Source organism: Hyla sarda, chromosome 1, assembly GCF_029499605.1.
Source record: "Hyla sarda isolate aHylSar1 chromosome 1, aHylSar1.hap1, whole genome shotgun sequence".
Lineage (NCBI taxonomy): Eukaryota > Metazoa > Chordata > Amphibia > Anura > Hylidae > Hyla > Hyla sarda.
Window position 1 is genome coordinate 417,872,004 of NC_079189.1, and position 26,094 is coordinate 417,898,097.

At 39.4% G+C, this 26,094-nt stretch overlaps 1 protein-coding gene across 5 annotated transcripts in view; it reads right to left on the reverse strand.

Moving 5' to 3' along the window:
- GIT2 (GIT ArfGAP 2) overlaps positions 1 to 26,094 on the reverse strand; it is a 101,599-nt gene that overhangs the window by 15,525 nt on the left and 59,980 nt on the right. For 3 of the 5 annotated variants that reach the window (XM_056528893.1, XM_056528875.1, XM_056528871.1), the window contains exons 13-18: positions 24,557 to 24,699; positions 23,645 to 23,794; positions 14,367 to 14,615; positions 13,122 to 13,211; positions 1,697 to 1,779; positions 76 to 264 (exon numbers count right to left, since the gene is read on the reverse strand). In XM_056528893.1, the coding sequence (XP_056384868.1) occupies positions 76 to 264; positions 1,697 to 1,779; positions 13,122 to 13,211; positions 14,367 to 14,615; positions 23,645 to 23,794; positions 24,557 to 24,699 (904 nt within the window). Of the gene's footprint in view, positions 1 to 75; positions 265 to 1,696; positions 1,780 to 13,121; positions 13,212 to 14,366; positions 14,616 to 15,102; positions 17,100 to 23,644; positions 23,795 to 24,556; positions 24,700 to 26,094 lie in introns of those variants that run through there. The other 2 variants (XM_056528885.1, XM_056528903.1) reach the window with 2 other exon arrangements.

A 26,094-nucleotide genomic window follows, 5' to 3' on the forward strand; every position in this document is an offset into this window, starting at 1 on the left:
CAACTCAGGAATGGCCATATTGTATACAATTGATACTCGTTTTCTATATATGAGAATCCATCTTACATAACATACCTATCATGTTTGTTTTCTTGTGCTGCCCTAAGCAGCTCTTGGATGTTTTTGGTGATCTGTTCAGTCTTACGAATGACATCCTCAGTGCTGGGCAGAGTGGAGCTAACATCTACATCAGGGTCATCCAATTCAGGAATTGAGCCTTCTCCATGCCAGGGCATGCTTCTCTGTCTCACTTTCCTACCCGAGCTGCATAAATGACAGATGTTATTACTGTATAATAATGACACTCCAGTACATTATATTATTATGCAGTCTGAAGTGCTCATTTCCTTCCACATTGCTTATGGCTGTACTTTACTTACATAGAAATCAGATTATAACAAAGTGGTCAAATACTCAGGCTAGATTGTTGTTTTAAATGAAGAATGGCTATTTTGGATCAAAATGATTTTTAAATTACATTACTCATTTCCTGTACACAGCAGTAACAGCTTGTTATGGAATCAGAACTGATGGAATAGAACCAGGAACAATTGTAATAGTCTCTCTGCTTTTACATACACAAGAAAATCATCACAATATAACAATGCCATAGTGAAAAGTGAGTATGTGGTTGCTATGCCAGTGGCTGGTTTCTTTATCGATTCTTATATTTTAAATTAGATCTGTCATCAGACTATGCTGAGTTTATGTAGAAAATGGGGGATGGAGTCCAGCTCAGTTGCAAGTAAAATCCAATTTATTAGCAGACAAATGCAGGAACACAAAGTATGCAGTCATACTAAGAGCGCTTGAAACGCGTAACCTTTGTGTTCCTGCATTTGTCTGCTAATAAATTGGATTTTACTTGCAACTGAGCTGGACTTCATCCTCCATTTTCTACATTCTCTGCGGCGTTGTCCAGCGCCAGGAATCCGTGCTCCATCTGTCCGGGCGGGGTGAGCTGGTTGGACTGCTTTTTTCTCCTTATGCTGAGTTTATATACAGGCAGCATTGTATGGGGACAGGTGAGTCCTCCTGTCAGCCTTCTCAAAGTGACTGACTGCCTTTAATCACCGCAAAGGAGAGGGGGGTTGGTATATTCTCCTCATAAATACACGACATTCATAAAGTTATGTGTCCAATGTATAATCTGATCACACATTAGCCAAGCAATGCAATTTTTTGAACCATTTGGGCTAACAGGACAGTGTACCTGTCCCCATTATATGATGAACTTACATTAGACATGTCCACTTTTTTTTTTTTTATACAATATGCCTGCTTTCAAAGGAGACATTCAGAGCATAGTGGCGACCCTTGTTGGTCTATCTGTTCCACTCCTGCTTCACAACGTTCTAACCAGTCTTTCCTTCAGCCTCCCTTGATCAAACGGACAAGGCTGTGCAAGCTGTGATTTCTTTGAGAAAATACACCCAAAAAGCATTGGAAGATATAAAACTAACCTGATCTGACCACAGATATCATTACAGTGCTAAGAAATATGTTCGCAACAAGCAGAGTGGAGTAACACAACTGCAGAATCAGACTACATACACGATGTGCTTGGATCTTGTAACCCTTTAGCAGCAGCTGCATATAAATCTACCTTTTTTATTCTGGATTCCCTAGATAAAAAAATAGGCTTCAAAGTTGGACATGATGTTTAAAACATATAATGAACACATTGTGGACATACCTGGTATCTTCCAGCTCGGCATCATGAAGAGTATTATCATAGTCGCTTTCTGGTACGCTGGTTGGCTTTTCTACTTTTGACCCCTAAAGTGAGTGAGCAGATACTTTACATATTTAATGGATTTTAACAGTTGTCCAAAAATAGCTTACCATCTGCTCTAGAACGCCTAGACAACCATCTGAGCAAAGATTGGAGGATACTGTATTTTCATAACTGCCAATTCCTAGCTAAACTAAATACACAAGTGGACATTTTAACGCTAACAGGTGGCTATATATATATATATATATATATATATATATATATATAATTGTCCTTTTCTATTTCAGTCCAAAACCCAAGTAATAATAGAAATGGTATAATGGAGTTTCAATACTACATATACACATAATCTGTGTGTAACTAGATGACTGAACCTAACTGCACACACAACTGCTGTTAGTGCCGTCATGTTACGTGTACTGTGAACATACTCTTCATGATAGGGTATCACCTTTTTGTTGTCCTTATTAGGAACACAATAATACTACTATATTAGGTACCTAAGATGAGTTAAAAGGGTCTTACCACCTCATAAAATTATGACATCACTAGGTTATGCAATCACTTTCTGATTAGCAGGTTCTGATGTCTCTTCATTTTATCCCTTCAATGTTTTTCCTTTCACAATGGTGCTCTCATGTGCAGGGAACTGCAGGCAGTGGCATTTACTTGGCAAGGGAGAGGAAGGGAAACTATGTACTGCTGCCTCAAGATCAGTAGAGGTTCCCAGAAGTTGGGCGCCCAACAATCATAAAGTGATGAGATATGCTTGAAATATGCTATTACTTTATGGAGATAGCAATACCCCTTTAAGGAGCTGGTTTACCAAGAGTAACATTCATTTCGATTGGGCCCAATTCACATGACATTTTGGGTCTCCAGATGGTGAATACATTTTTCTGAAACACCACAATGAGTGAATCATAGTTGGCTGTATTACATGAGACAGTTCCTGTTTAATGCAAAAGGACGGTAATACTGTCAACAAGTGTGGTCCAATAGAAAATAATTTAGGTAATGTACAAAATAGGGATATAAGAAGGTAATATTGGGAAAGAAAATGGTAGTGAGATTAGTGACAGGTAGAATGTAACTACTGGGCTACTTGTAGCAGTGAGCATGTAACCAATCACTCTAGCCTGGAATAAAACTAATAGAGATATTTAATAAAATAATACAAATAGATAAAGATAGATACATAGACCTAGCTGCTGCTTTGTATTGAATAAAAAAATAATAATAAATGCTATAAATTTACCTGTAAAATATGACAAAAACGTTTTCCACCTTTAAAAAGTGTTTCAGAGAGGTTGGGGTAAGCTCCTGTGGAGTGAAAGTATAGTGCTATGCACCTCCCACCAGTTCATTGTGAGTTGTCCTACATCGCTCTCACTATTACCCTCTGTAGTTCCAACCAAAGCACACGGCCGCTGTCAGCTAGCGGGCTGTTCACACTTGTGAGCACGGGGAGGGAGAGATTTGATGATTGTCGCCTTCTATTTGGGATGGACGATGGTAGCGTGCTCCTGGTGCTAAGAGTGTGCCAAATGTAAATGGCAGGTAGTGCTGAATTGTAATACAACTGTGCTAAATATCATTTAAGCAGAAAACACAAGTCTATATGCCCCTCAAAGCAGTGTAGGCTTCGTTTTCAATAGCTGCATATATTTTATGTGACAACAGGTACAACAGATATTTATAAGGTAGGAATGAATGTGATCGGGTCTTGAACCGGTTATGGGGGTTCTGGATAAAAGATGGACTGGATTTGATAAATATGATTTTTGTTTATTTGCTTACTACATGTAAACAAAATAATAAAATATGAAGTAAAAGAGATACTTTAAAATAAAAAATAAACTTTAAAAATAAATAACAGACTAATATTGATAAACTGAAATTGGGAGCGCATGATAACCGCTTTTATGTCATTGGGTGATATGACTGAAACCGGAAATAAAAAGAAAACCAGAAAATAAAAAGAAAACTGGTAGTAGTAATAATAATAATAGGAATAGAGATGAAATATGTCACATGCTGCGCTCCGGCCGTGAGCGCAGTGTCCCGGGGTCCCTGTCTGTCGGCGGGGCTGGGATTCGCATCGCGGGACGCGCCCGCATGCGAATCCCAGCCCGTCACATCTGCTGCCACTGTAATGCAGCTTTGCCGCACTCGTCCCCATCTCCTAGGGCGCGCGCGGCGGAGCTCTGAAATTTAAAGGGCCAGTGCGCCCATTATTAGTCTTGCACCTCCCACACCCCCTGCCGGATCTTCAGTGCCTATTGCCTGAGAGAAAGCGCACCCTATTGCCTGTTAGCCATACCCGTGTACCCAGACCTTCTCACTACGTTTTATGACTACGAACCTTTGCCGCCTGCCTTGACCATCTGCTACGTCGACTACGCCTCTGCCTCATCCTCCTGTACCTCACCTTGCCCAGTTACCTGTGTAGTTGAGCTGTAATGGGGGTAGCGACCTGGGTGTCGCCTGCCGCAGCAAGCCCATCTTGCCTTGCGGTGGGCTCTGGTGAAGACCAGCGGCACCTTAGACTCCACTCCCCGATACGGTCCGAGTCATCAGCCACACAGGTAGAGGATCCACATCCTGTTCCAGACCGCCTGCATCCAGGTGCATGACAAAATAGAATGTGAATGATGAATTCTGATTCATTAGGATGTTATTACTGATGGCCATTCACTACTGATCCTCAGAATAAACTGAACTGATTTAGGAGTTCAAGATTAATCAAGAATGATGATATAAAGAAATATGTTATTTGCGTTTATAATTGCGGGTGGTATAGTATGAATATAAAAATAAAAAGGTAATAAAAATGCAGTAAAATGAAGAGAGATAAATAAAAAATTACTCTCAATAGGAATAAAATAGTGTACTGATGTGATTTAACAGTATTACTAGATTAGAACTATTTCTTCAGGATTGAATAAATATGAGAGAGTTCTAGGTATAATATTGAAAATATGTAGGACAACCAGTAGGTGACGGTCAGCAAAGGATACAAAATACTAGGGGAGGGTAGACCTACGTGCAGGGGGAGATAGGGCACATTGTAAACAGCCTGGCTCATGACTCAATGTGCAACAAGAGGAGTTCAGACTCCTGCTAGATAAAACCTAATTCTGCATTAGGGCCTTAAGGTGCCAGAGTATCCATTTTGTAAAACATCTTAGACTCTGTTCTGGATATTTTTTTACAATAAAGTTACTGCCTCTTGAATCTGGTATCTCCGATATGGGTATTGTGATGTTCTTTATAATGTGCAGACATTATATTGTAAAACTGTTCTGAAATTCACTTCTTTAATGTGCGTGATTTACATCAGATATATTGTTTTCCACACTGACATTGTATAATATATATGATTTTTTTTTACTGTTAAAGGTTAGAAATTATGAGTGCACTGTATTGTTAAAGGTTGATGTTATTTTGCAGTTTGAGCTAGAAATGGATAATTGATGTTTATTATATTGTGTTTCTTATTGAGTTTATTAGTAGGGGCAATTTTTAGTCATAAATTGGTAGATTTCGTGAAAACACCACTGGTGCTTGGGGTAGTAAGTCTGGTCGTATTGTTTTGATTGTTTGTAGTAGATGTCAGTGATTATTTAGGATTCTTTTGACTTGTTGATGTGCTGGCCGGCCACATAGACTAATTGTGAGAGCGATGTGGGAAAACATACATTGAACTGGGGAGAAGTGCATAGCACCATACTTTTTACTACAGAGATACTTACCACAACATGTCTGGAGTAGAGAGAGTAAGCGGTACACAGTACAGATAACCACATACACAAACAATCTTTCCCCAAAAAAGTTACTTTATTACAGGAGATTACCTTCTTTACAGCAACTGGCATAAAGATTTCTTTTTGCAGAACAAGACAATACAGTGGTCCCTCAAGTTACAATATTAATTGGGTCTGGGACGACCATTGTATGTTGAGACCAGAACTCTATGGAAACCTGGTAATTGGTTCTAAAGCCCCAAAATGTCATCCAAAAATAGGAAAAAAGTGAGAATTAAAGAAAAATAAGTAGATAACTAATATAGATAAAGCAAGTTCTTATATATAAAAGTAAGAAAGATCTGCTGGGAGCTGTAAACCACTGTCTATGTCAGCCAAAGGCTGTCCGGGCATGCTGGGAGTTGTAGTTTTGTAACAGCTGGGGGCACCCTGCTTGGGAAACACTGGTCTATGTAGAGGACAGGAGCTTCTTCAGGGTCCTGTCCAGTACACGTAGTGTCCTAAAAAAGTAACATGGAGTCGCCCTTACCTGGTGTCCAGAGGAGCAGGTAACCCTGGCACAGGTAAAGAGTAGTACAGAACATGTAATACCTCCCTGTACTGTAGGGGGCGCTACCAGACATCAGTCAGTGCATACGCTTCAGTAATACAGGTGTTTTACCAGTAAAATGCCCATTCTGATTGGTCGGTTCTTCCAGCCATTGACACATTTCACAGATCTGGACTGTCTGTAGCATTGTATGTTGAGTCTGGTTTCAACTTACAATGGTCCAGAAAAGACCATTGTATGTTGAAACTATTGTATGTTGAGGCCATTGTAAGTTGAGGGATCACTGTATTGCTATCAGCGCAGGAACAGTATATTAGTTCCCTACTTGTCTTCATTTACAGCTGACTTTTAACCTTGCTTTCTAGATCACTAGGAACAATATATAGTCATGATAGCATGATGTGCAGTTTTAAAATTAAACACAATTGCACTTCTTAAAAGGTGGAACATGTTTTGTCATTGTCACAGATAAATAAATTGCATTTGTATCGTTTTTACTTTATTTAATACAAAGCAGCTGCAAGGGACCTGCAGCTCGCTCTACATATCTATTTGTATGCATTTCTATTATTTTATTAAATATCTCTATCAGTTTAATTACATGCTAGAGTGACTGGTCATGTTCACTTCTATATATACTCCAGTAGTTACATTACTATAATCTTTTGTGTACAGTATCATCATTACAATTTCCAATATTACCTTCTTCTATCCCTATTTTGTACATATATTGGACCACACTAGAGTACAGCGTTACCATTCTTTTGCATAGTCCCTAAGGCTGAATAGGGTTCATAAAAATATGCTTATGACAGTTTTCTGAGATACAGTGACAGCAGGGACCCAAAATATGATGTATATGGGGCCTATCATATCTATTAAAATGTTCTAGAACTATTCAATACCAGACCAATTTAGCTGGATGGAATTCAAATATGCTGCAGCATTGACGTTAAAGCGGTTGTCCCATAAAGAACGTTATTAAATCCAGTTCCAAATTCTGTTAAAAAATGTTTATTCCTAGAATGAATATCTGGTAAGAGTGTTGGTTTAGCATCACCTGCTTTTTCTTTTTAGCAGCTTTACTATGTCCAATTCAGTAAACGGAAGGAAGTGTAAAGCAAGCTAAATTACAATCTCTTTCTCTGCCAACAGAAGAAAAAGAAGCTTTAAGCTATCTATCCATCTAGACAGCAAACAAAAGCCGCAGCACACCAAGTAAACGTAAAGTGGTTATTTATTCCAACTAACGGAGCAACGTTTCAGACGCCCATGCGTCCTTTCTTAAGAACACTTTAGTGACAAACTGGTCAGTATATATGTGGTAACCAGTTTACAAATCAATTTACAAAATTAGTACAGAAAGTGCATAAGGTTTCGCATACATGCAAACAAACTACAGCCTATAGATAAACATAGTGTGTGGATGAAAGATGAGTATACAATCATCATACTAAATTTACAGTACCTCTCATAAAACACAGGTACACGTGACAGGTGATATAATTATAATAATCATAATTACCGGGAGGGGGAGGAGCGGACATTCTACCTTGTACGTACACTTGTTCCATATCCAGGAAGTAAGCTCCGAAAAAGGAGCAACTGCACCTGCGTGGTGTCTAACCGTGAGGCGCCCGGTGCACAATCTGTACGTCAGACACCGCGCATCACAATGACGTATGTCCAAACCGACATCAGCCAATTAGTATTGCCTCAGTCTCCTCATGTGAAAGACCTTAAATTTGTGCTGATTGACCACGTGCCCCCTATGAAACGTGGCAGCGACAGAGTCAGCAAATTAAAAAGAAAAGAGCTGGAGTGGATCCACAAATTAGAAACATTGCGCCCGAAAGGGCTCAATGTTGAATTTACCGTGTCGGCGCAAATCTATAACTCTAGATAGCAGTCCATAGCCCAGAAATGCGGTTATAGAAAAAAGGGGGAAAGGGGTCACTAGTATACAACTTATTACCTACTTCTTTCCCAAAGTGGACTTATGTGAAAAATCTAATACTGAAACTTTAAAAAAAAAGAATTTAACAATTATTTTTTTCTTTCTATTTTTTTTTACAGGGAGCAGGGAATGGATGGACAAGTCCAGTAGGAGGAAAAATAAATATTTCTTCCTTTTCTTTCCATATCCAGTTTGAAAATCTCTTTATATATATATAAAAATATCTTGTTGTCCCTGACATAATGTGCCATTGTACAGTATCCACAGCCTCCATACATGTTGATACTTTCTAACATTAATGCAAGTTGACTATTATGTGCCTAAAAATTTTTTTTCAATAAAAGATATTTCATGGGACTAGATGACTGATCATTGGCACGATTGATGTGTTGCTTCCCAGGTGGTTAGCTCCAGGGGTGGTCCCCCTCTGAGTCCTTCATGGATGCGGCGGGGCACAGCATGTAGTTTTGCTGTAACCGATGGACCTGTGCGTATGATCGCTTAGCAGTGGGGGTTCCACGGAGGCCCCTGAGGCCCATTGCGGCACGGGTGCTTGATACGTCTGGTGGTCCCTATATATTGATATGTTGTTACTTTACAGAGGTCTATGTATTTTGGAGCCTGCAGGTACAGTCACTTGCTTGGTACATAACATGCACAGTTAGTTCATTATTGAATTGCCCATTTTTCTGCCCATTACTAATATGGCTGCCGTTGAGGAAGATATTCCTATGCGCAGGCGCGCACCTCCAGCAGCCATGTGATTTCACATGAGGAGACTGAGGCAATACTGATTGACTGATGTCGGTTTGGACATACGTCATTGTGATGCGTGGCGTCTGACGTACAGACTGTGCGCCGGGCACCTCGCGGTTAGACACCACGTAGGCGCAGTTGCTCCTTTTTCGGAGCTTACTTCCTGGATATGGAACAAGTGTACATACAAGGTAGAATGTCCGCTCCTCCCCCTCCCGGTAATTATGATTATTATAATTATATCACCTGTCACTTGTTATTCACTTACACGTGTACCTGTGTTTTATGAGAGGTACTGTAAATTGAGTATGATGATTGTATACTCATCTTTCATACACACACTATGTTTATATATAGGCAGTAGGTTGTTTGCATGTATGCGAAACCTTAAGCACTTTCTGTACTAATTTTGTAAATTGATTTGTAAACTGGTTACCACATATATACTGACCAGTTTGTCACTAAAGTGTGCTTGAGAAAGGACGCATGGGTGTCTGAAACGTTGCTCCGTTAGTTGGAATAAATAACCACTTGACGTTTACTTGGTGTGCTGCGGCTTTTGTTTGCTGTCTGGATCTAACAAGGGCTCCTGAACTGGACTTGTCTCCGCTTGCACCCCCTGCTACTCAAGGACTGATGTGCCGCTCCATTTGCTTTTTCTTCTATCTATCTATCTATCTATCTATCTATTATGAGTGTAAGGGCCCTATTAAACTGTCTAGTAGATTGGCACTTGTTTACAAAGCCTGACACAAGGCTCAACTGTCGGGCCCAAAGAGCTGCACAAATGATGGCTGGATCGTCCGTGTGCCCCATTTGCTGCAATAAGCTTCTCATCCCCTATTACATAGGTAGAAGTATGGCCAACGGCCACTAATTTCACGGCAGTTTAAGAAGACCCAATCAGTTGACGAATGAGCGCTTGTTTGATCAGCTTGTCAGCTGATCACTAGCCCTATTACATATGACAATATTGGCCTGTTCGGCCCTGTGTAATAGGGCCCTTTGTTTGGTCAGTACTTTTTTCTCTGCGACAGTTCCACTCCTGTTGTCTTCTAATAGTGACCAAAATACAGACCAAATACTGACCAACATACTTTGTGAGAACACAGCCTCAGCGGTATTCCTCTGAAAACTCCAGTAATCCCTCCATAAAGATGTTGGAGAACAGAGAGAAGAAAGACAGCACATACATTGACCTCAACACTTCACTGAGAGGAACATGGTTAAGTTAGGCCCCTTTTACACTGCCGTTGCTCCCTGTCTAGAATGGCTTTTTTGTGTGTGACTTTAACGGACGTTCTCATGACTGGGAGCAACGGGCAGCAACGGGTAAAAGTGGCTCCTATTTACTACTATGGGGGCCGCCGGGACCCGTTGTTTTTTTGACAGGAACGGCGAAAGAAAAGGACGGCTCTTGCAGTAATTTTTCTCCCGCTATTCTCCCCAGCTCCCCTGATGCCCGTCACACCGCTGTGTCATAACGGCAGTGTGAAAGCAGCCTCACTGAAAAGAAAGAGCAAGTGTAAATACAAAAAATGTTCAGAATTTGGGGCTGGATTTGGATTTAACTAAATAATTTTATTGCAACAACCAGTTTAAATAAATACTTTTTCCCAATAACTTTTCATATGCATAATTATGAAGTTAAATTTTTTCGAACAAGGCATTAAAAAACTAACACCAGTCACATGCCTTTCTTTATACTGTTTACAATACCCAGAGTAAAATGTAAAAATTCTGGTTTAGGCAGAGCTCCTCCACCCACCAAGTAATACAAATAATAGTTCAGGAAATGGAGATCTCCTGTGTCTACAGAAGTGATATAGAGGAAGCCATGTGGTTGCCAGTGAAGGGGGGGGGGGGGGGTACTTTATAACATCATATCCTCACCCTCCTTAGAGGCAAAAACGTCCCCTGGGGATGGTGAAGATTAAGATTTTACCATATATAATGAATTGTCAAGCGTTAAATATAGTAAAATCTGCTGCTTGGTTCCTTTTACAAAAGTGGCCCAAGTAGAGTCCTGACTTGAACTCAGTCAAACATCTCTGGAAAGCCCTAAAAATGGCTGACCACCAAAGATCCCCATCCAATCTTACAGAGCATTAGAGGATCTGCAGAAGAGAATGGTAGAAAATCCCCAAATCTAGGTGTGCAGACCTTGTTGCATCATACCCATGTGAAATGTGAAAAAGTAAATGGTCTGAAGACTTAACAGATGTGTATGTTTGGAGGCAGTTATAATTTAAATGGAAAACAAAGAATACTTTTATGACTAATTTGCCTTAAGGTGGGTTTGTTTAGATAAAAAGTAACGTAGGATGTTCCTGCTGTTCATCCAAACAGCAGCATGTAAATATTTAAATGCTGGTTTTTGGTCCACAAGTAATTTTGTATACCTCTGGCAAACAATGCCATGGTTTAATCAATAGTAACTGGATAACAACCGATAACACCAACATTACTAACTATTTGGATTTGTGCAATATTAATTATAGTTGTCAGCAAAATTACTATATTCTTCCTGACTCCCCTAAAAACATTCAGCTCTACAAAGACTGCATATGTTTTCAGAGGCCTTTGCCAGACTCCTCTAGCCGTGGCTCATTGAAAGATTGTGGTGTGTATGTAAGACTTTTCTTTAATGTTCTCTGGCACCTTCATTGACATTCTTTTACCTGTTTTAAACACCATATTAGAATTTTCTTACATACATACATTTATAAGCGTTATCCCACGTCATAAAGTCTGTTTCCTGACCCCCATTTGGCCTGTTTGCAGGTGAAGATACACAATTTGTGTAAACAACATAGCTTGTGAGGCTATGCTGTTTGCACAACTCCCTTTAAAGTCAATGTGAGGTACGCAAATTTTGTAAGTTACTGGCTTCGGATATTTTTCAGTTTCCGGGACGTAGGAGGGTGAATTTAAGAGATACAAATACCCCTTTAAGGTCTATTCACACGTACAGTATTCTGCACAGATTTGATGCGCAGGATTTGAAGCGGTGTTCAGTCATTTAGTTTCCATTGAAACCTGCAACAGAAAATCCTGCGCATCAAATCTGTGCATCAATTCTGCGCAGAATACTGTACATGTGAATAGACCATTAACATATTATTCAGTTCAGTAGCAGTGGACCCATGTCTACACAGAATGGACATTGTTATCTGAATGCCAGGGGTCACAGGAGCTATGCGTGTGGGTCACATGTCTGGCAATATGTTTAGCCATGTTGCATTACATAGACCTAATCAGGGCCATACTTTGTTTTGTTTACTGCACTGGTATAAGGGATATGTAAGCAGTATTCAGTATTATTATTTCAGAAAAATTTATATCCTGATCCACTTAGACATGGTCTGACAATCATCATCGTGACTCAGAGTACTTTCTAGACAGGGACCTGAAAATATGGAAGTAAAGATATGGAACCAATCATTACTTAAGAAAACAGCCAACACAGATGAACAATTTAGATCCTGAGCTCACTGTGAAATCTATATAAAGCCATACTTACTACAAATCAGATTGTGCAAAGCTGTACACTTCTAGAAATAGATGACCTATCCAAAGGGTAGGCTATCAAAGTTTGGCTTGATAACCAACCGATCAGCACTATAAAAGTTCACTTGAATGAGATGTTCTTGCTGTGGCTATGTAAACCACATATGGGGCATGGCGCTTACAAGAACACCACGGTTCCACCACATTTTTAAACACTTGAGAAAATAAAACTCTTTAGAAAACAAATGGCAATATGCAAGGTATGGAGTAAACACATTTGGGAGATGTATCAAAACTAGTTCATGGTAAAAGTAACTAGTTAACAGACCAAACAGTCAGATTTAACCTTCAGTAGCCTTAAAAGGCCTATAGGCAACAAGTAACTATGGACGACTTTTACTCCACTTTTCCTTCACACCTATTTTGATGCATCTCCCCATGTTTCCAAACATATCTAAAACTTTAGCAGTATTTTTAGGAAAAAGAGGCGTGGATAACAAGATGGAGGAGAGAAAAAAAAAAAACCTGTAAATGAAGATTCTGATTAAACATAGTAACTGGAGGAAGCCGTACAGCCCCCTCTACAATATAAAATATCAAATAGTGTATACATTTTGCAAGTGAGTGAATGGATACAAGACCTTCTGGTGTGAGGATTAATTCAATAGAGCATCGTGCCACTAGCATTAAATGGTTGTGAACTGTAGGAGGTTACAATGAGGCATTGTTGCTTCATGCAGAGAAAGGGCTGTTAGCAAAAAATGGCAAAGGGAGAGAGATGTGGGGCTCTCATGGAGAAAGTAAAGTCTCCATAGAGCAGAGCTAACTTAGAAGGTACTTAACCCTTCGTGTACTTTCATCTCTTGACCAGGAAAGCGTGGAGGGGAAGGAAGGCAGGGATGAAGAGGAGGTTACAAAGGCACTCCTCCCGATCTGAAGGGAAAAAGAAAAACACTCGAGATACCCAAAAATAAATAATATAAATAAAAACAATAAAGTTGCATGGACGGTAAAGCAAACACTGAAAAAAGAATGACAGTGTATATTTGTGTGTATATAATATATATGTGAAAAAAAACTTACCGGTAAATAAACAGTTAAAATTTATTTTTATGGTTTCTCAGTTTTAATTTAAAATAGTTCTGAGTCAGACTCCGGAAAGGAAAATTTTCCAAGTTACACAAGTATCAGGGGATATATCGCTAAGGAATCATTCAGGAGTCGAGAAAGTCTCTGTGACAACCACTGTGAGTCACAGAATAGACAATGGAAATAATAAATAGGGACTTGGAGGAAGTTAATGTAGAATAGGCAACTCACATATCTCTGTATATTATATATATTTTCTTATTTCATATGAATAATGTTGATGGTTATATGCCATGTTGGCTGAAAAATCTATTCACATACAATTCTATTCCATAATGTATTTGGCACAGTGAAATGTCTAGAAATATGATTAGGGCCATACAGAATATTTATGATAAAAATTGGACTTCTATTTGAAACATAGTATACCGTTATATAGCATCCAACAATAGAGCAAACCACCGGGAAGTCAGCCTCCCACAGCTTCTACATCTAGGCTACACAAGATGTAATTTCTAATTGCAACCATGTTCTATCATCACAACTCCTCAAAAAGACTGACATTTCAGAGGTATATGAAGGAACTGATCTTCAGGCAAGTTTTAGAAGTTCCTTTCATTTACCACCATTTATACGAAAACTGTTTATCAGTTTATATTCCTTTGCTTATACAACGTAGAGATTTTAGTACTGAAAATAAAAATGTATTAATTTTATGTAGATTATATTTTGATTAAAAAAAATCTTCACTGTTTTAAAGTTGCAGATGACTGGGCGTACATTTTAGGTGTATGATGTCCACGTGTATGCTACAGTATATGGAGCCGCGTCTTTGCACGCCTGTAGCTTACCCTGCATTGCTTCTGAAATGCAACATCATTCTTTAATAAAAACTATATAGTTATAGCTATAGATTTCCATTTATACAGACATGTATTAGGTCATTTGCGCAGAAAGCCAAGGCATGCATAGAGCAAGAGAAGCAATGATATTACTTACATGAGGTGGGAAAGGCTGTAGTCTTTTAATACTTTCTTCTGGGTAAGTAACTTCTCCCATTGGGAGGTAGGGCTTCTGGGCAGATCCCGTCTCATACATAGACATGGGCCTGCTACCTCTTCCTGAAGGCCGTCTCTTTAATGAAGGTGGGTTGGCGAGGTCTGTGTATTCTGGCCCAGTTGGGACCTGATATAGGTTAGTTGAGGCCTGTCTCCTGAGGTTGGTGTTCTCACATTGCAGTGTTTGGAGCTGAAAGAAAGTTTAGTAGTGGGACTTTGCTTTGAAATTTGGTTGCAGGGCAAGTAGGGCGACAAACAAACAATCAGCTCTAGTACAGTGCTAGTCAAAAAGTATGGCTGTACTTCCCAACACTAATCTTTTGCTTTAGCAGCTTTGAAAAGGTGGAAATCTGATGCAAATTTATGATTGTACAAAATTCCACATTAGTAGTTGCTCTTCTAATTAATCTGGGAAATTAATTAAATAGCCCAATAATATAAAACTAGCCAAATAAACAACCCCAGTCATTGACAAATCTTAATAACCAAGTGTGCTGGTTAAGCAAGCAAAGCATGCTTACTGAATGGAAAAAGTTATCATGCTACATGAGTTGTTGCTTAAAGTACCAGGAATCAAGGCAACACAGTTGTTCTGTAAGATAACATGAAACAAACATGCAAAGCAACAAAAGATGAAGCAAATGGAAAGGGATGTTTAACTGGAATGCAGGCAAAAATACTTTTAAACATGTTTTTATTAAAACTTATACAGGTTGTACAAAAGATAAAAAATTAAAGGCAATTATCTATCAAAATATACATCTAAGATCAAGTTCTCATAAGTCAAGGGAAAATGGCCACTAAAACATCTGGACTGTGTGAGAGTAAAGTTTTACAGTTTTTTATTACAACGTATAGGGATGCCATACTAACAATTATACAAATATCATTATTCTTATTATTAATAACTGAGCAATATGTCTACATTCTTCTTTCTCCTGCAGAACTCAGCTCAATGCTCGGAAGTGTGTATTAACAGCCCATTCACACACTGAGGGATGCAGGAGGCAAGAGTTTTAAACTGTGCAGGTGAAAAAAGTGTAGCCACATCATGTGACCATAAAAGGGTTTTCTGGGGGGGCAGGCTCTTGGTAGTCCCACAGATCAGCTGTTTGAAGCGACCATGTTGCTTATGTGAGCACAAACACTACTAATCGTACAGGAACTACAGGTACAATTCAAATGAAAAGATTGAAAAGTTTGTGGCAACTTTAAACAACTGATCTGTGGGGGTGTCAGGAGTCAACACCTTAGAATTTCTGAGTGGAATCCATTAAAAAAAAAAATTTCCTTAGAAATACCTTTGCAGCAGAGTCCCATTTGTTTTCATTCTTATTCCAGCCTCTGCAGAAAGAATTGACACAAATTCTTTCTGTGCAATATGCTAGTAAATGCATTGCCATCTACAAAGATGGCACATTTCCGAGCAGTTCTAGCGCTGTCATGTTCTGCTGGCGCCCGCTGTCTGCGGAATGTACCCCTGGAAATTTTCTGGGGGGACCTTCCGCTTCGTGAATATAGCCTAACACAGACTTCAGCTGCAACTTTTCATTTTCTGTTTTTGTGAAACTCTATGTTGTCAGATGGAAGGGGAAAAGATAAAGTGAGACATCCAACTGGAAAAGGGTGCAGTGTACAGCACTATGAGATGTGTGTCCAAACAGGAAACTCCAAGAGAGCATGGACAAACAGCTCAGCAGGAATACAGTAGCCTGCTCACCCCATATTAGAATCAATAGTAATACAAAAGTTTACTGAATACATAAAAGGGGATGCATTCAGAGTATGCAGCTGATGTGTTTACATCAGGTTTAAATACTACATTTGGTGTATGTGCTACATTATTCACTGTAGAGGGGTGCAGTAACAAACCTATATTTGGATGTCAAGAGAGTCTTCATTAAATAATATTGGGCCCTGCCATAGCTATATTTACATTCACAGTTGTCATTAGCAATGGCAATTTGATATCTGTAACAATTGGTATTCTTTAAACATCAAAACTATACCCAAGAGCAGCAGGTAGAAACAATTACAACACAAAAACAAATTTCGGCTTAGAATCTAGCATTTACATTAGATTTTCATCCACAAGTATAATGGAGAATGTGAAGCCATTAGTGTATACATTTTTACACGCACAAATGGTAACTGATGAAATGTTTATACGATTACAAAGACACATGCAAAGAAAAAAGGTCATCTACAAATGTATTTTAGGCTTCCAAATAATGTAATAAAAATAGTCCTGTAAAATTATACAAGATTGTCCACTTGTGACTTTCAATGCTGTGTCTTTAAAAATATTTCCAGGTAAGAAAACATAGTATAGCTTCACAAGCATATGCTTTATAAGCAAATAAAAATATTAAATTACAGTCAAAAAAATTATCGACTGGCCTAGAAAATAAAGGACTATTTTTTCTTTTTCTCAGTTTTTTTGTGACAATTGAACTACGTTAGTTGCTTTGACATTTCTTCTTCCATCCAAAGTTAAAAGTGTAAAAAATTTGAACTTTGGCCACTAACTCCAGGCTCTATACACTCCTTTGTGAAGGTTCAGCCATATTTTTCGCAAATGGGGCCACCATTAAAAAATTTGACAAGACTCATCCATTGCAGATGATTTTGACAGCAGGAATCATCTTCTTCACTTAGTCTCTTTTGCCAGTAACTGTGAAAGATTAGATACATATCATGCTACCAGAACAACTGTGGTGTTTGGCTGAACACATTTATATAAATATCACAGATGTTATTGTCAAAGTGATTGAGTCTTAAAGGGGTTCTCTGGCGCTTAGACATCTTATAAGATGCCTGATTATATAAGATGCCTGATTATAAGATGCCTGATCGCGGGGGTCCCGCCGCTGGGGACCCCCGTGATCTTGCACGCAGCACCCCAGTTAAAATCAGTCCCCGGAACATGTTCGCTCCGGGTCTGATTAACGTCACACGCCGCCAGCCCCGTGGTCGCCGGCAATCAGACCCGGAGCGAACATGCTCCGGGGACTGATTTTAACTGGGGTGCTGCGTGCAAGATCACGGGGGTCCCCAGCGGCGGGACCCCCGCGATCAGGCATCTTATCCCCTATCCTTTGGATAGGGGATAAGATGTCTAAGCGCCGGAGTACCACTTTAAACTAATTTCCATTAAATATTGGGTAATAAATGGCTAAAAGAGATGAACATGTGGGATGGAAAAGCTTCAAATTCTGTACAGGTAAATCTGCAGCAATAAATCTATACCAAATCACACAATTTTTATGTAGATGTGTTGAAAATGTACTGCTTTATGTTTTTGGGTGGAATATGTAAATTGTAAAAGGAAAAAAAAAAAGGACATTTATTTCAAATCTGTAGATTCTGTAGATTGCAGCAGATTTATTGAGCATTGAGGAGTGTTTAAATGACAAGTTAAAGGGGTATTCCAGGATTTTTTTTATTTGACTATGCTACAGGGGCTGTAAAGTTAGTGTAGTTCATAATATAGTGTCTACCTGTGTGTGACGGTTTTCTCACAATTCTTCTGTGATTTTCACCCCATTATTTTAATAGCATACAAAATGACTGTTGTCTCAGATTTCTCCCAGGTTGCAATGTGGCCGAGACCTGACTCACTAGTCAGCTGATGACAGGGAGCCTGTCTGCTTCAATGGGTGGAGGGATCGCTTGGTGGGAGAGAGATCAATCTGCAACTAATGCAACAGCTGTAGGCACCCTGATTGAAAACCACAGGTCTTTTGAATGGATGCAGCTCATTAATGTTTCAATGGGTACCCCACCCATATAGGCTGATGTGTGGGAGGGAGGAAAATGGAATTATGGGATTTGTATGCAAAAAAAAACTGAAACAGGAAATACCAGCTCACAAAAAGCTAGCCACAGTGTTCTGGTAATCTGAAAACAAAGCCATTTAGCCCAAGACAAGCACAGGTCCTTCCTAAGCATGTCTGACAGGTATGAACTAAAATCACCTTATGGTGGATAACCCCTTTAAAGCCTTACCCACACTGATGCTATATAGTTTAACTGTGCACAATTCTGCCCTGTGTGAACACACTCTTAAGGTGGCTCTATAAGGTCTCCTATGCAACTCTATTTTGGGAAAGCATTGGATACAAGTGAGACACTGGGCTTGGGTATTTATTGTCATCTATGATTTGATTTAGTAAAAATATTCTTTTAAACCTATAAGCCTTGTAATAGGCTGTTTGAATGAATGATGATCTGGGAGATTGGCTCTTGTTTAAACTGCTCATTGGGCCTTGAAGAGTATGAAAACTGCAAGATTTCTTCTAAATATAGATTATGACATTGTAGCAGTGTACAGATTTACAGAAGCCTATATGCATTTCAATATTTACATTTTTCTATTGATGAAGCTGCATCAAGGATTAGTTTGTAGAACAAGTTAAAATTCTTATAGCCACTATTTTGGGGTCCATACAAATTTCCTAGTGTAATATTGTTTAGTCTAATATACTGTATGTCTTTATTTGTACCCCCAAAATTGTAAAGTGCTGTGGAATCTGTTGGTGCTTTATAAATTATTATTATTTATTAATAAAAATGCAAGAAAAAAAAAATAACACAGAATACAAAGCTATTCTGTTAATGTGTCGTTTATCAGGGGTGCATATATATATGAGGATGAAATGTAATAAAATAACATAACATAAAACCCTCTATTCACCTCTCTGATTTCAGGGTGATCCAGTGTAGAATCAATGGCCCCAGAGGTCATGGGCAGTACTAGTAGCATCATCACTCAGCGATGGAAGCCACGATGCCAGCAGTACACCAAGGGAGACCACTGAAACTACAAATTGATTGCCACAGCCACATGTGGCTGGCTAGTAAGAAGAATGAGGTGCCCACCAAGGCTTCTGCCCTAGACTGCCATGAAATTGGACAGGTAAGCGATTGTTTAAAATTAATTGGTCTCCCAGGTTACAAACTGAAAGGGCAGCTGTAGATAAAGGCATAGTTACTGAGCTCAGTGATAAACTTGTTTATGTGCTGCCAAGTCTCTAAGGATGAGAACACACAGGCGGTCAGCCACATGCAACTAAAATGTGGCAGCCAATGTGAAACCAAACTTGCACGGTCATTGCCCGCAGCACTATGCCTGAATGTGGTCGACCACTCATGTGGTTTCATCCAAAGTTTGCTTCTCCTTGCACATACAAAAGTGATTAACAGTTGTTCCCGTATACTAAAAAGGGATATTCCAGGAAAAAAAACTTTTTTAAATATATATATCTCAACTGGCTCCAGAAATTTAAACAGATTTGTAAATTACTTTTATTTAAAAAAAATCTTAATCCTTCCAATAATTGTCAGCGGCTGAAGTTGAGTTGTTCTTTTCTGTCTGACAACAGTGCTCTCTGCTGACATCTCTGCTTGTCTCGGGAACTGCACAGAGTAGAATAGGTTTGATACAGGGATTTGCTTCTACTCTGGACAGTTCCCGAGACAAGTGTCATCAGAGAGCTCTTAGACAGAAAAGAACAACTCAACTTCAGCAGCTCATAAGTACTGAAAGGATTAAGATTTTTTAATAGAAGTAATTTACAAATCTGTTTCTGGAACCAATTGATATATAAAAAAAAAGTTTTTTTCCTGGATAACCCCTTTAAGAAAACAGAAAATACTGTCAAACACTGCTTATAGGTAGGGGATGCAGGATTCACAGGCTCTCTATGAGTCTTGGCAGCATTTAAAATAGTTTTTACAGCACATAATAGTTTTGGCTTTTTCACTGCCTTAAATTCAGAATATGATGCTATTTACCTAGGTTTTAAAGAGGACCTGTGACACCCACAGATAGTTGGCGTACTATTGATGTTTTCTACCCCCCCGCCTACAAGGTCACCCTATTTACTAGTTATGAGTGCCATTAGTTCTGTGCACAGATATTTTAGAGATCCTCCAGACTGCATCAACAGGATGGTCTGCATCCTTAAGAATTTACTTAATGGTGGAGATCATCCAGTTAACAGTCTAACGGATTATTAAAATATTAGGGTACAAAACTAATAGCACTAATAGTTAGTAAATGGAGTGGCCAAGAAAAAAGAAAAGCAGATTAGGCATAGAAGCAGCTTTCTGTAGAAAATGCTAGTTGATATTTTAGAGGATATCACGTCCTCGGCATGTTTTAACCTACTTCCTGATGACAATAGTTTAGGCGATTTGGTGGTACTTCTGCCTGGCATTCTTCTATTATCTAAAAGTGGCTTATGAAAAAAGCAAACTGAAAGTGATCTCAAAGGAGAAGTATCATGCCTAAAAACATAGCCCCCCACCGCAGGATAGGGGATAAGTTTTAGATCAAGGGGGGGGGCCGACCTGTGGGACCCCCCGCGATCTCTTTGGGAACAGAGCATCATGAAGTGGGGCAAGTTTTTGGGCATGATATATTTCCTTTAAAACTTCATTCAAATCTGTGTTCATCAGACACTTTGTTTAGTGCCGCTGTCACAAATTCCAAGATTGAAATAACAGGACAAATTAAAAAAAATAATAAAAAGCTGCATGCAGTATTTTTTGTCCATTTAGAATCCAGCAAAATGAAAGACTAGATGACAACCCAACGGATGCTATTTAAGTCAATCGGGTCTCTAGGGATCCGTTGGTGTCCATCATGCCGTGGACCGGTCAATTCACAGGTACACAAGCAGATCAACATAGCTCATTTCCAGAAAGAAAAGGCTCTAAAGAGAGATTAAATCCATTTGGAGCTGGTCATTTTATTCTTTACTGGAAATGTCACAAACATTTTAAGCACATGTAGAGGTTAACTGGACTTTCCATTTAGCAAGTACTTTGTAGTTTTTTTATATTTGCTTCACCACCACTATTATATTGAACAAATTAGGTTACAATATACACATTGTAAGGCCAGAATTTAAATCAAGCATCAGAGTACCCTAAAAGCAGTGTAGCACTTACATAAATAGTATATCGGTTCAGTAATATTAGTCAAAACACAATACTCTTAGCAAAGATTGGATTGCCAAAAAACTAAAAACTACCAAAGCAGAGGCAGAGTAGTAGTAATTTGTACTATAACATCCAATTCCTTTAGTGAATTGGTAAATATAAAAATAATACACGATATAGCTAATGCTGCCAGTTACTAAGCATACCTCTGGAAAAACTATTCAGGTTTTTAACCAAATTGTAAATAGAATTAATGTCTTTATCTAATTATATCAACTATTAGCAAACAAGTTCTATTTTGAGGATTCATCTATTAATCTATCATATCCTATATGTAAGGGGTGACCAAACCATGACTCACGACCCGCATGCAACTCCCCCTTAAGTAAAGTACAATCATGCACAATCTTTACAAGCCTTTAAGAGTGCTGCAGTGGTTGCCTGGGAAAGAATACCAGACTTCACACTCACTCCCCAGTGAAATGGGACGAGATCCTGCCAGAGAGGAGCAAGTAGAGTGTGCGGCAGCTTCTGTCTCCAGTAAACAGACCGTTTGCCTCCGTAAACGTCCGTAAAAGTCACACTTGCACCAAGACGGTAACTAGTTTTCCCTGCCCAGCCTGCCACACACAGTGCTCCACTGCTGGACGCATGGACACACAAGCAGAACTGTAATGCATGTTTGACAGGCTGATTAATATGGTACCACACACCCACCCACCCACCCACCAGTCTACCTATCCAACCAACTATCCCTACCTAACTTCAGATGTATTTACCCACGGGGGATAGGTGGGAGGTGGCTACCTAATAAGAGAACTAACTACTGTGGGGTTGTCCAGCAATGTGCTCCGCCTGTAAAAAAAAAAAAAAAAAATACAAAAAAACTTCTACATACCAACCTGACAGCATATGGTATCGGAGCCCTGGTCTCCACTGACACCCCACCTTCACGTTGCATCGCTGCTCCCCCAATCACTGACTTAGATGGGACACCGCTGAAGCCAGTGATTGACGGAGTGGCGATACAACGTCACGTCTGCAACTCTGGGAAGCCACGTGTCAATGTAGACAAGGGCGACGATTTCGGGGGCTACAAGGGTGGTAAGTGGAAGCTTTTTTGTACCATTTATATTAGTTTATTAATATGTAGGTCCATACTGCATATAAATAAATACTACTACCTACATGTTTTTTTTCTTCATTTTTATGTATGCGCAAGCTTTGTAGCTCTTAAACATCTGAATTCCTTCAAATGTGGCTCTTATGTTGAGCCAGTTTGGCCACCCCTGCTATAGCTTATACAAATTGTATTGAGTTGATCGGAACCATTTCCTCCTAGAAAAGGTCTATTTTCCAACTTATTCAAAATTTGCAGTATTCAGGTAACATTGATTTATTTGGCGCCCATTTAATTGTGCCTCTTTGTGATAGAATTGGGCATCCAATACTATTGTAATTGCCTTGCATTACTGAAAGTGTCCTTAATCATCTAGTTCTATGTAGACATAAAAAAAAAAATACAAGAATACTTTCTCCAGAGAATACATATTCCAGGCTAATGGAAATATAAAACCCATGCACACTAGCCATGGTCAAGTAACAAAGAAGAAATAGATGGTGCTCTGCGCATGCAAGGGTAACAATGTTAAAGCATACCTGTCGTTTCAGGTGACTTTTCATTGGAAGCTTCCCTGTGTTTATATGAGGAGCAGGACTTTTTCTGCACTTATGGTATTTTTAAGCAGATTTTTGCTCTGCATGCATTATGTGTAATTTCCAGTTCTCTCAGAGCTAGTGGGTGGAGCCTAACATGCATGTGTAGAGGAGGGTAGTCTACATTTCTATGTCTCCGTGCATTTACAGCCTGGAAGACATGAAAAACCAGCAGTGAGCTGCCAAAACTGTCTATAAAGCCCTAAGCTGAGGTTTCTTACTTACAGAGCGGTCTGTATTATCTCTCTGTGTCCAGTTGCTATGTGCACTTCCCCCTCCCACCTCTTCCATCAGCTTGTATTGCCCGTCTGTAAATTGAGTGAGTTTACAGGACAAGGTGCATTTTATCAGATTTTTCAGTGAGGATACAAAGGGAGAGGGAAGAAACTTGATAACAGGAGAAACAAGAACTTTTGTCTCATAAGATATATTGTTCTTATATTTGCTTGTACTATTGATCTATTCAAAGTTTGTTGAAACAACAGGTACACTTTAAGATGGGCTGTAGTGACTAAAATCTTTGTATGCAAGAGTACTACACAATAAACTAGTTACCTTTTTTTGCATTATGCGAAGCTCATCACTGAGATTGCTATTAACTTTCATTAACTGTTGAATTTTTGCTTCTGAAGCAGTCAGGGATTTTTTAACCTCCAGAAACTCTTGTACAGTAAATGTCTCATCAGATAAGTCAGACTCCAAACTCTAGGAACATAATAAATATACAGGAATACCTAGTTATCAAGTTATAAAATAGAAGGAATTGTTTAAAAGAGAACATAAAAATTTGACAGACAACTATTTTTAGGAAGCAAATAATGAAAATGTTAATAAGTAAATAAGTGCCTAGGGAGAATTCCTCAACATGGCAAGAGCCAAGGGTTAGCATGTCAATCATATTCACCGCTGCTGTCAGTCAAAGGTGGGTAGGTATATGGGCAGCCACAGAGGCAGTGAATAAGAAAAGATGGAATGGCTAACCATGGGTCTGTGCTGTGCTGGGGAGCACTTGAGCCGTCATTTACATATTAACAAACAGGCTTATATCTCAGCATTAGAGAAGACTATTAAAATAAAAGGTATGCTAGAATTATGACAATTAGTACTAATCAGGGATAAATGTCTGATCGTGGGGGATCTGACCGCTGGGACCACCACTCTGCCCCGGCTGAGCTGATGTTTCGGACCCAGCAGGTCAACTGGTACAAACACGCCCCCTCGATTCATCTCTATGGGTGAGGCGGAGCGTTCCTGTGTCTCTGCCTCTCCCATACAGATGAATTGAGGGGGAGTGTTTCGACCAGCTGACCTGCTGTGTATGAAACGTCACACACAGCAGCACTGCCGGGGAAGAGTTGGGGCCCCGTACGGGCGATCACGGGGCCCCCTGCGGATAAGGAATACATTTCTTAGCACTGGACATCTTCTTTAAGATGCAAATGATGTACAATGTTAAAATAAATATACCTTTTCCCTATTTGAATTGGGTGGAACATTCTCAAAATCTGTTTCTTCATCCGATGCGACACTATCGTAGTCAGGCTGGTCGTTGTCTTGGCTTTCATTGCTATGTTGATTGCTTATGCTTTTTAAAACCAATTCCACATTATCTACGAGACACACAATGTATTGTAAGAATCAACGAACACATATGTAGAAAATATTCACTTTACTAGATGAAAGACAAAGGCATTCTTAAAGAGGTTATCAAGGATTAGGAAAACAGTTTTCTTTCAGAAACAAACTGGTTTGCTAAAAGGTGCAAGTCTAGCTGAGAATAACTCAACTGTTTTAAAAACCTAGCATCTGGCAGTGTACAGAGAATGCAGCACACAATCATTATCACTGGTTCAGTAAAGACTATGAACAATAGAACTTTGGGGTGTGTGCTGCATCCTCTACATTACTGAACAATGGATTATGGGACAGTCAATGACAAAAAAATCTGTGAAGAGAAAAAAAAAAGGACCGACAGACGGCACCTCGTGTATTACCCAGGGATAAGAGGGTGGCGAGTGGGGGGCAACCCCGCGGAGCTTATAGATGGCTGCTCACCTTGTGACAGTATCAATAGCGCACGTAACCCACACACACAGTTGGGGTGCTAGGGGTACGAGCCGATGCTGAGCCAAAGGGTTGCAGGAGTAGACAAAGTCGTCCTGGAGTAGAAGGTAGAAGCAAGGCAGGAAAAGGACCCTTTAAATTGGCGCTGCTGACTCAGGTATGAAGGATAAGGTGAAGCCAGAGGTGATGCAAAATAAAATCATAAAATGTCCTGCTGAGGACTTTTGCATCACCTCTGGCTTCGCCTTATCCTTCATACCTGAGTCAGCAGCGCCAATTTAAAGGGTCCTTTTCCTGCCTTGCTTCTACCAATGACAAAAAAAGACTTAGTGGACTCGATCGAGTAGAGGGCAAAACAGAATACATCACACTGCATACTTTCATGATGTACTTCATTTTACATATTTTTTTTTAATCTTCTGCAGATATTGCAGCTTGGATTGCTCAGCATCTGTACTGTACTACTGAACATAGAAGACAGATAAGAACATAGGGGGAGATTTAAAACATGTGCAGAGGAAAAGTTGACTAATTGCACATAGCAACCAATCAGATCACTTTTTTTTTTTTTTTTTTTTTTTACAGGTCTTTTCAAAAATGAAAGAAGCGATCTGATTGGTTGTTATGGGCAACTGGCCAACTTTTCTCTGCACAAGTTTTGATAAATCTCAACTATAGTCTATATTTCTCAGGCTGCCATAGACAATACTGGACCAACAATCATAAAGCTTCTATTGTAATCAATAGAAGCCTCACACTTATTGATTTACATTAGTGTTGCACCATGTCTGTCTGCAGGAGTCTAGGAGAAAGAGGACATACAGTTTTCTTTCCATATGTGAGCGCCATACAGTCTGTGTTCCACAATTCACAAAAATAAAATAAAAGTAATTATGGTTGCAATGGTTACTTGGCTGTTTGGAGCATCCAGCTTATGTGCA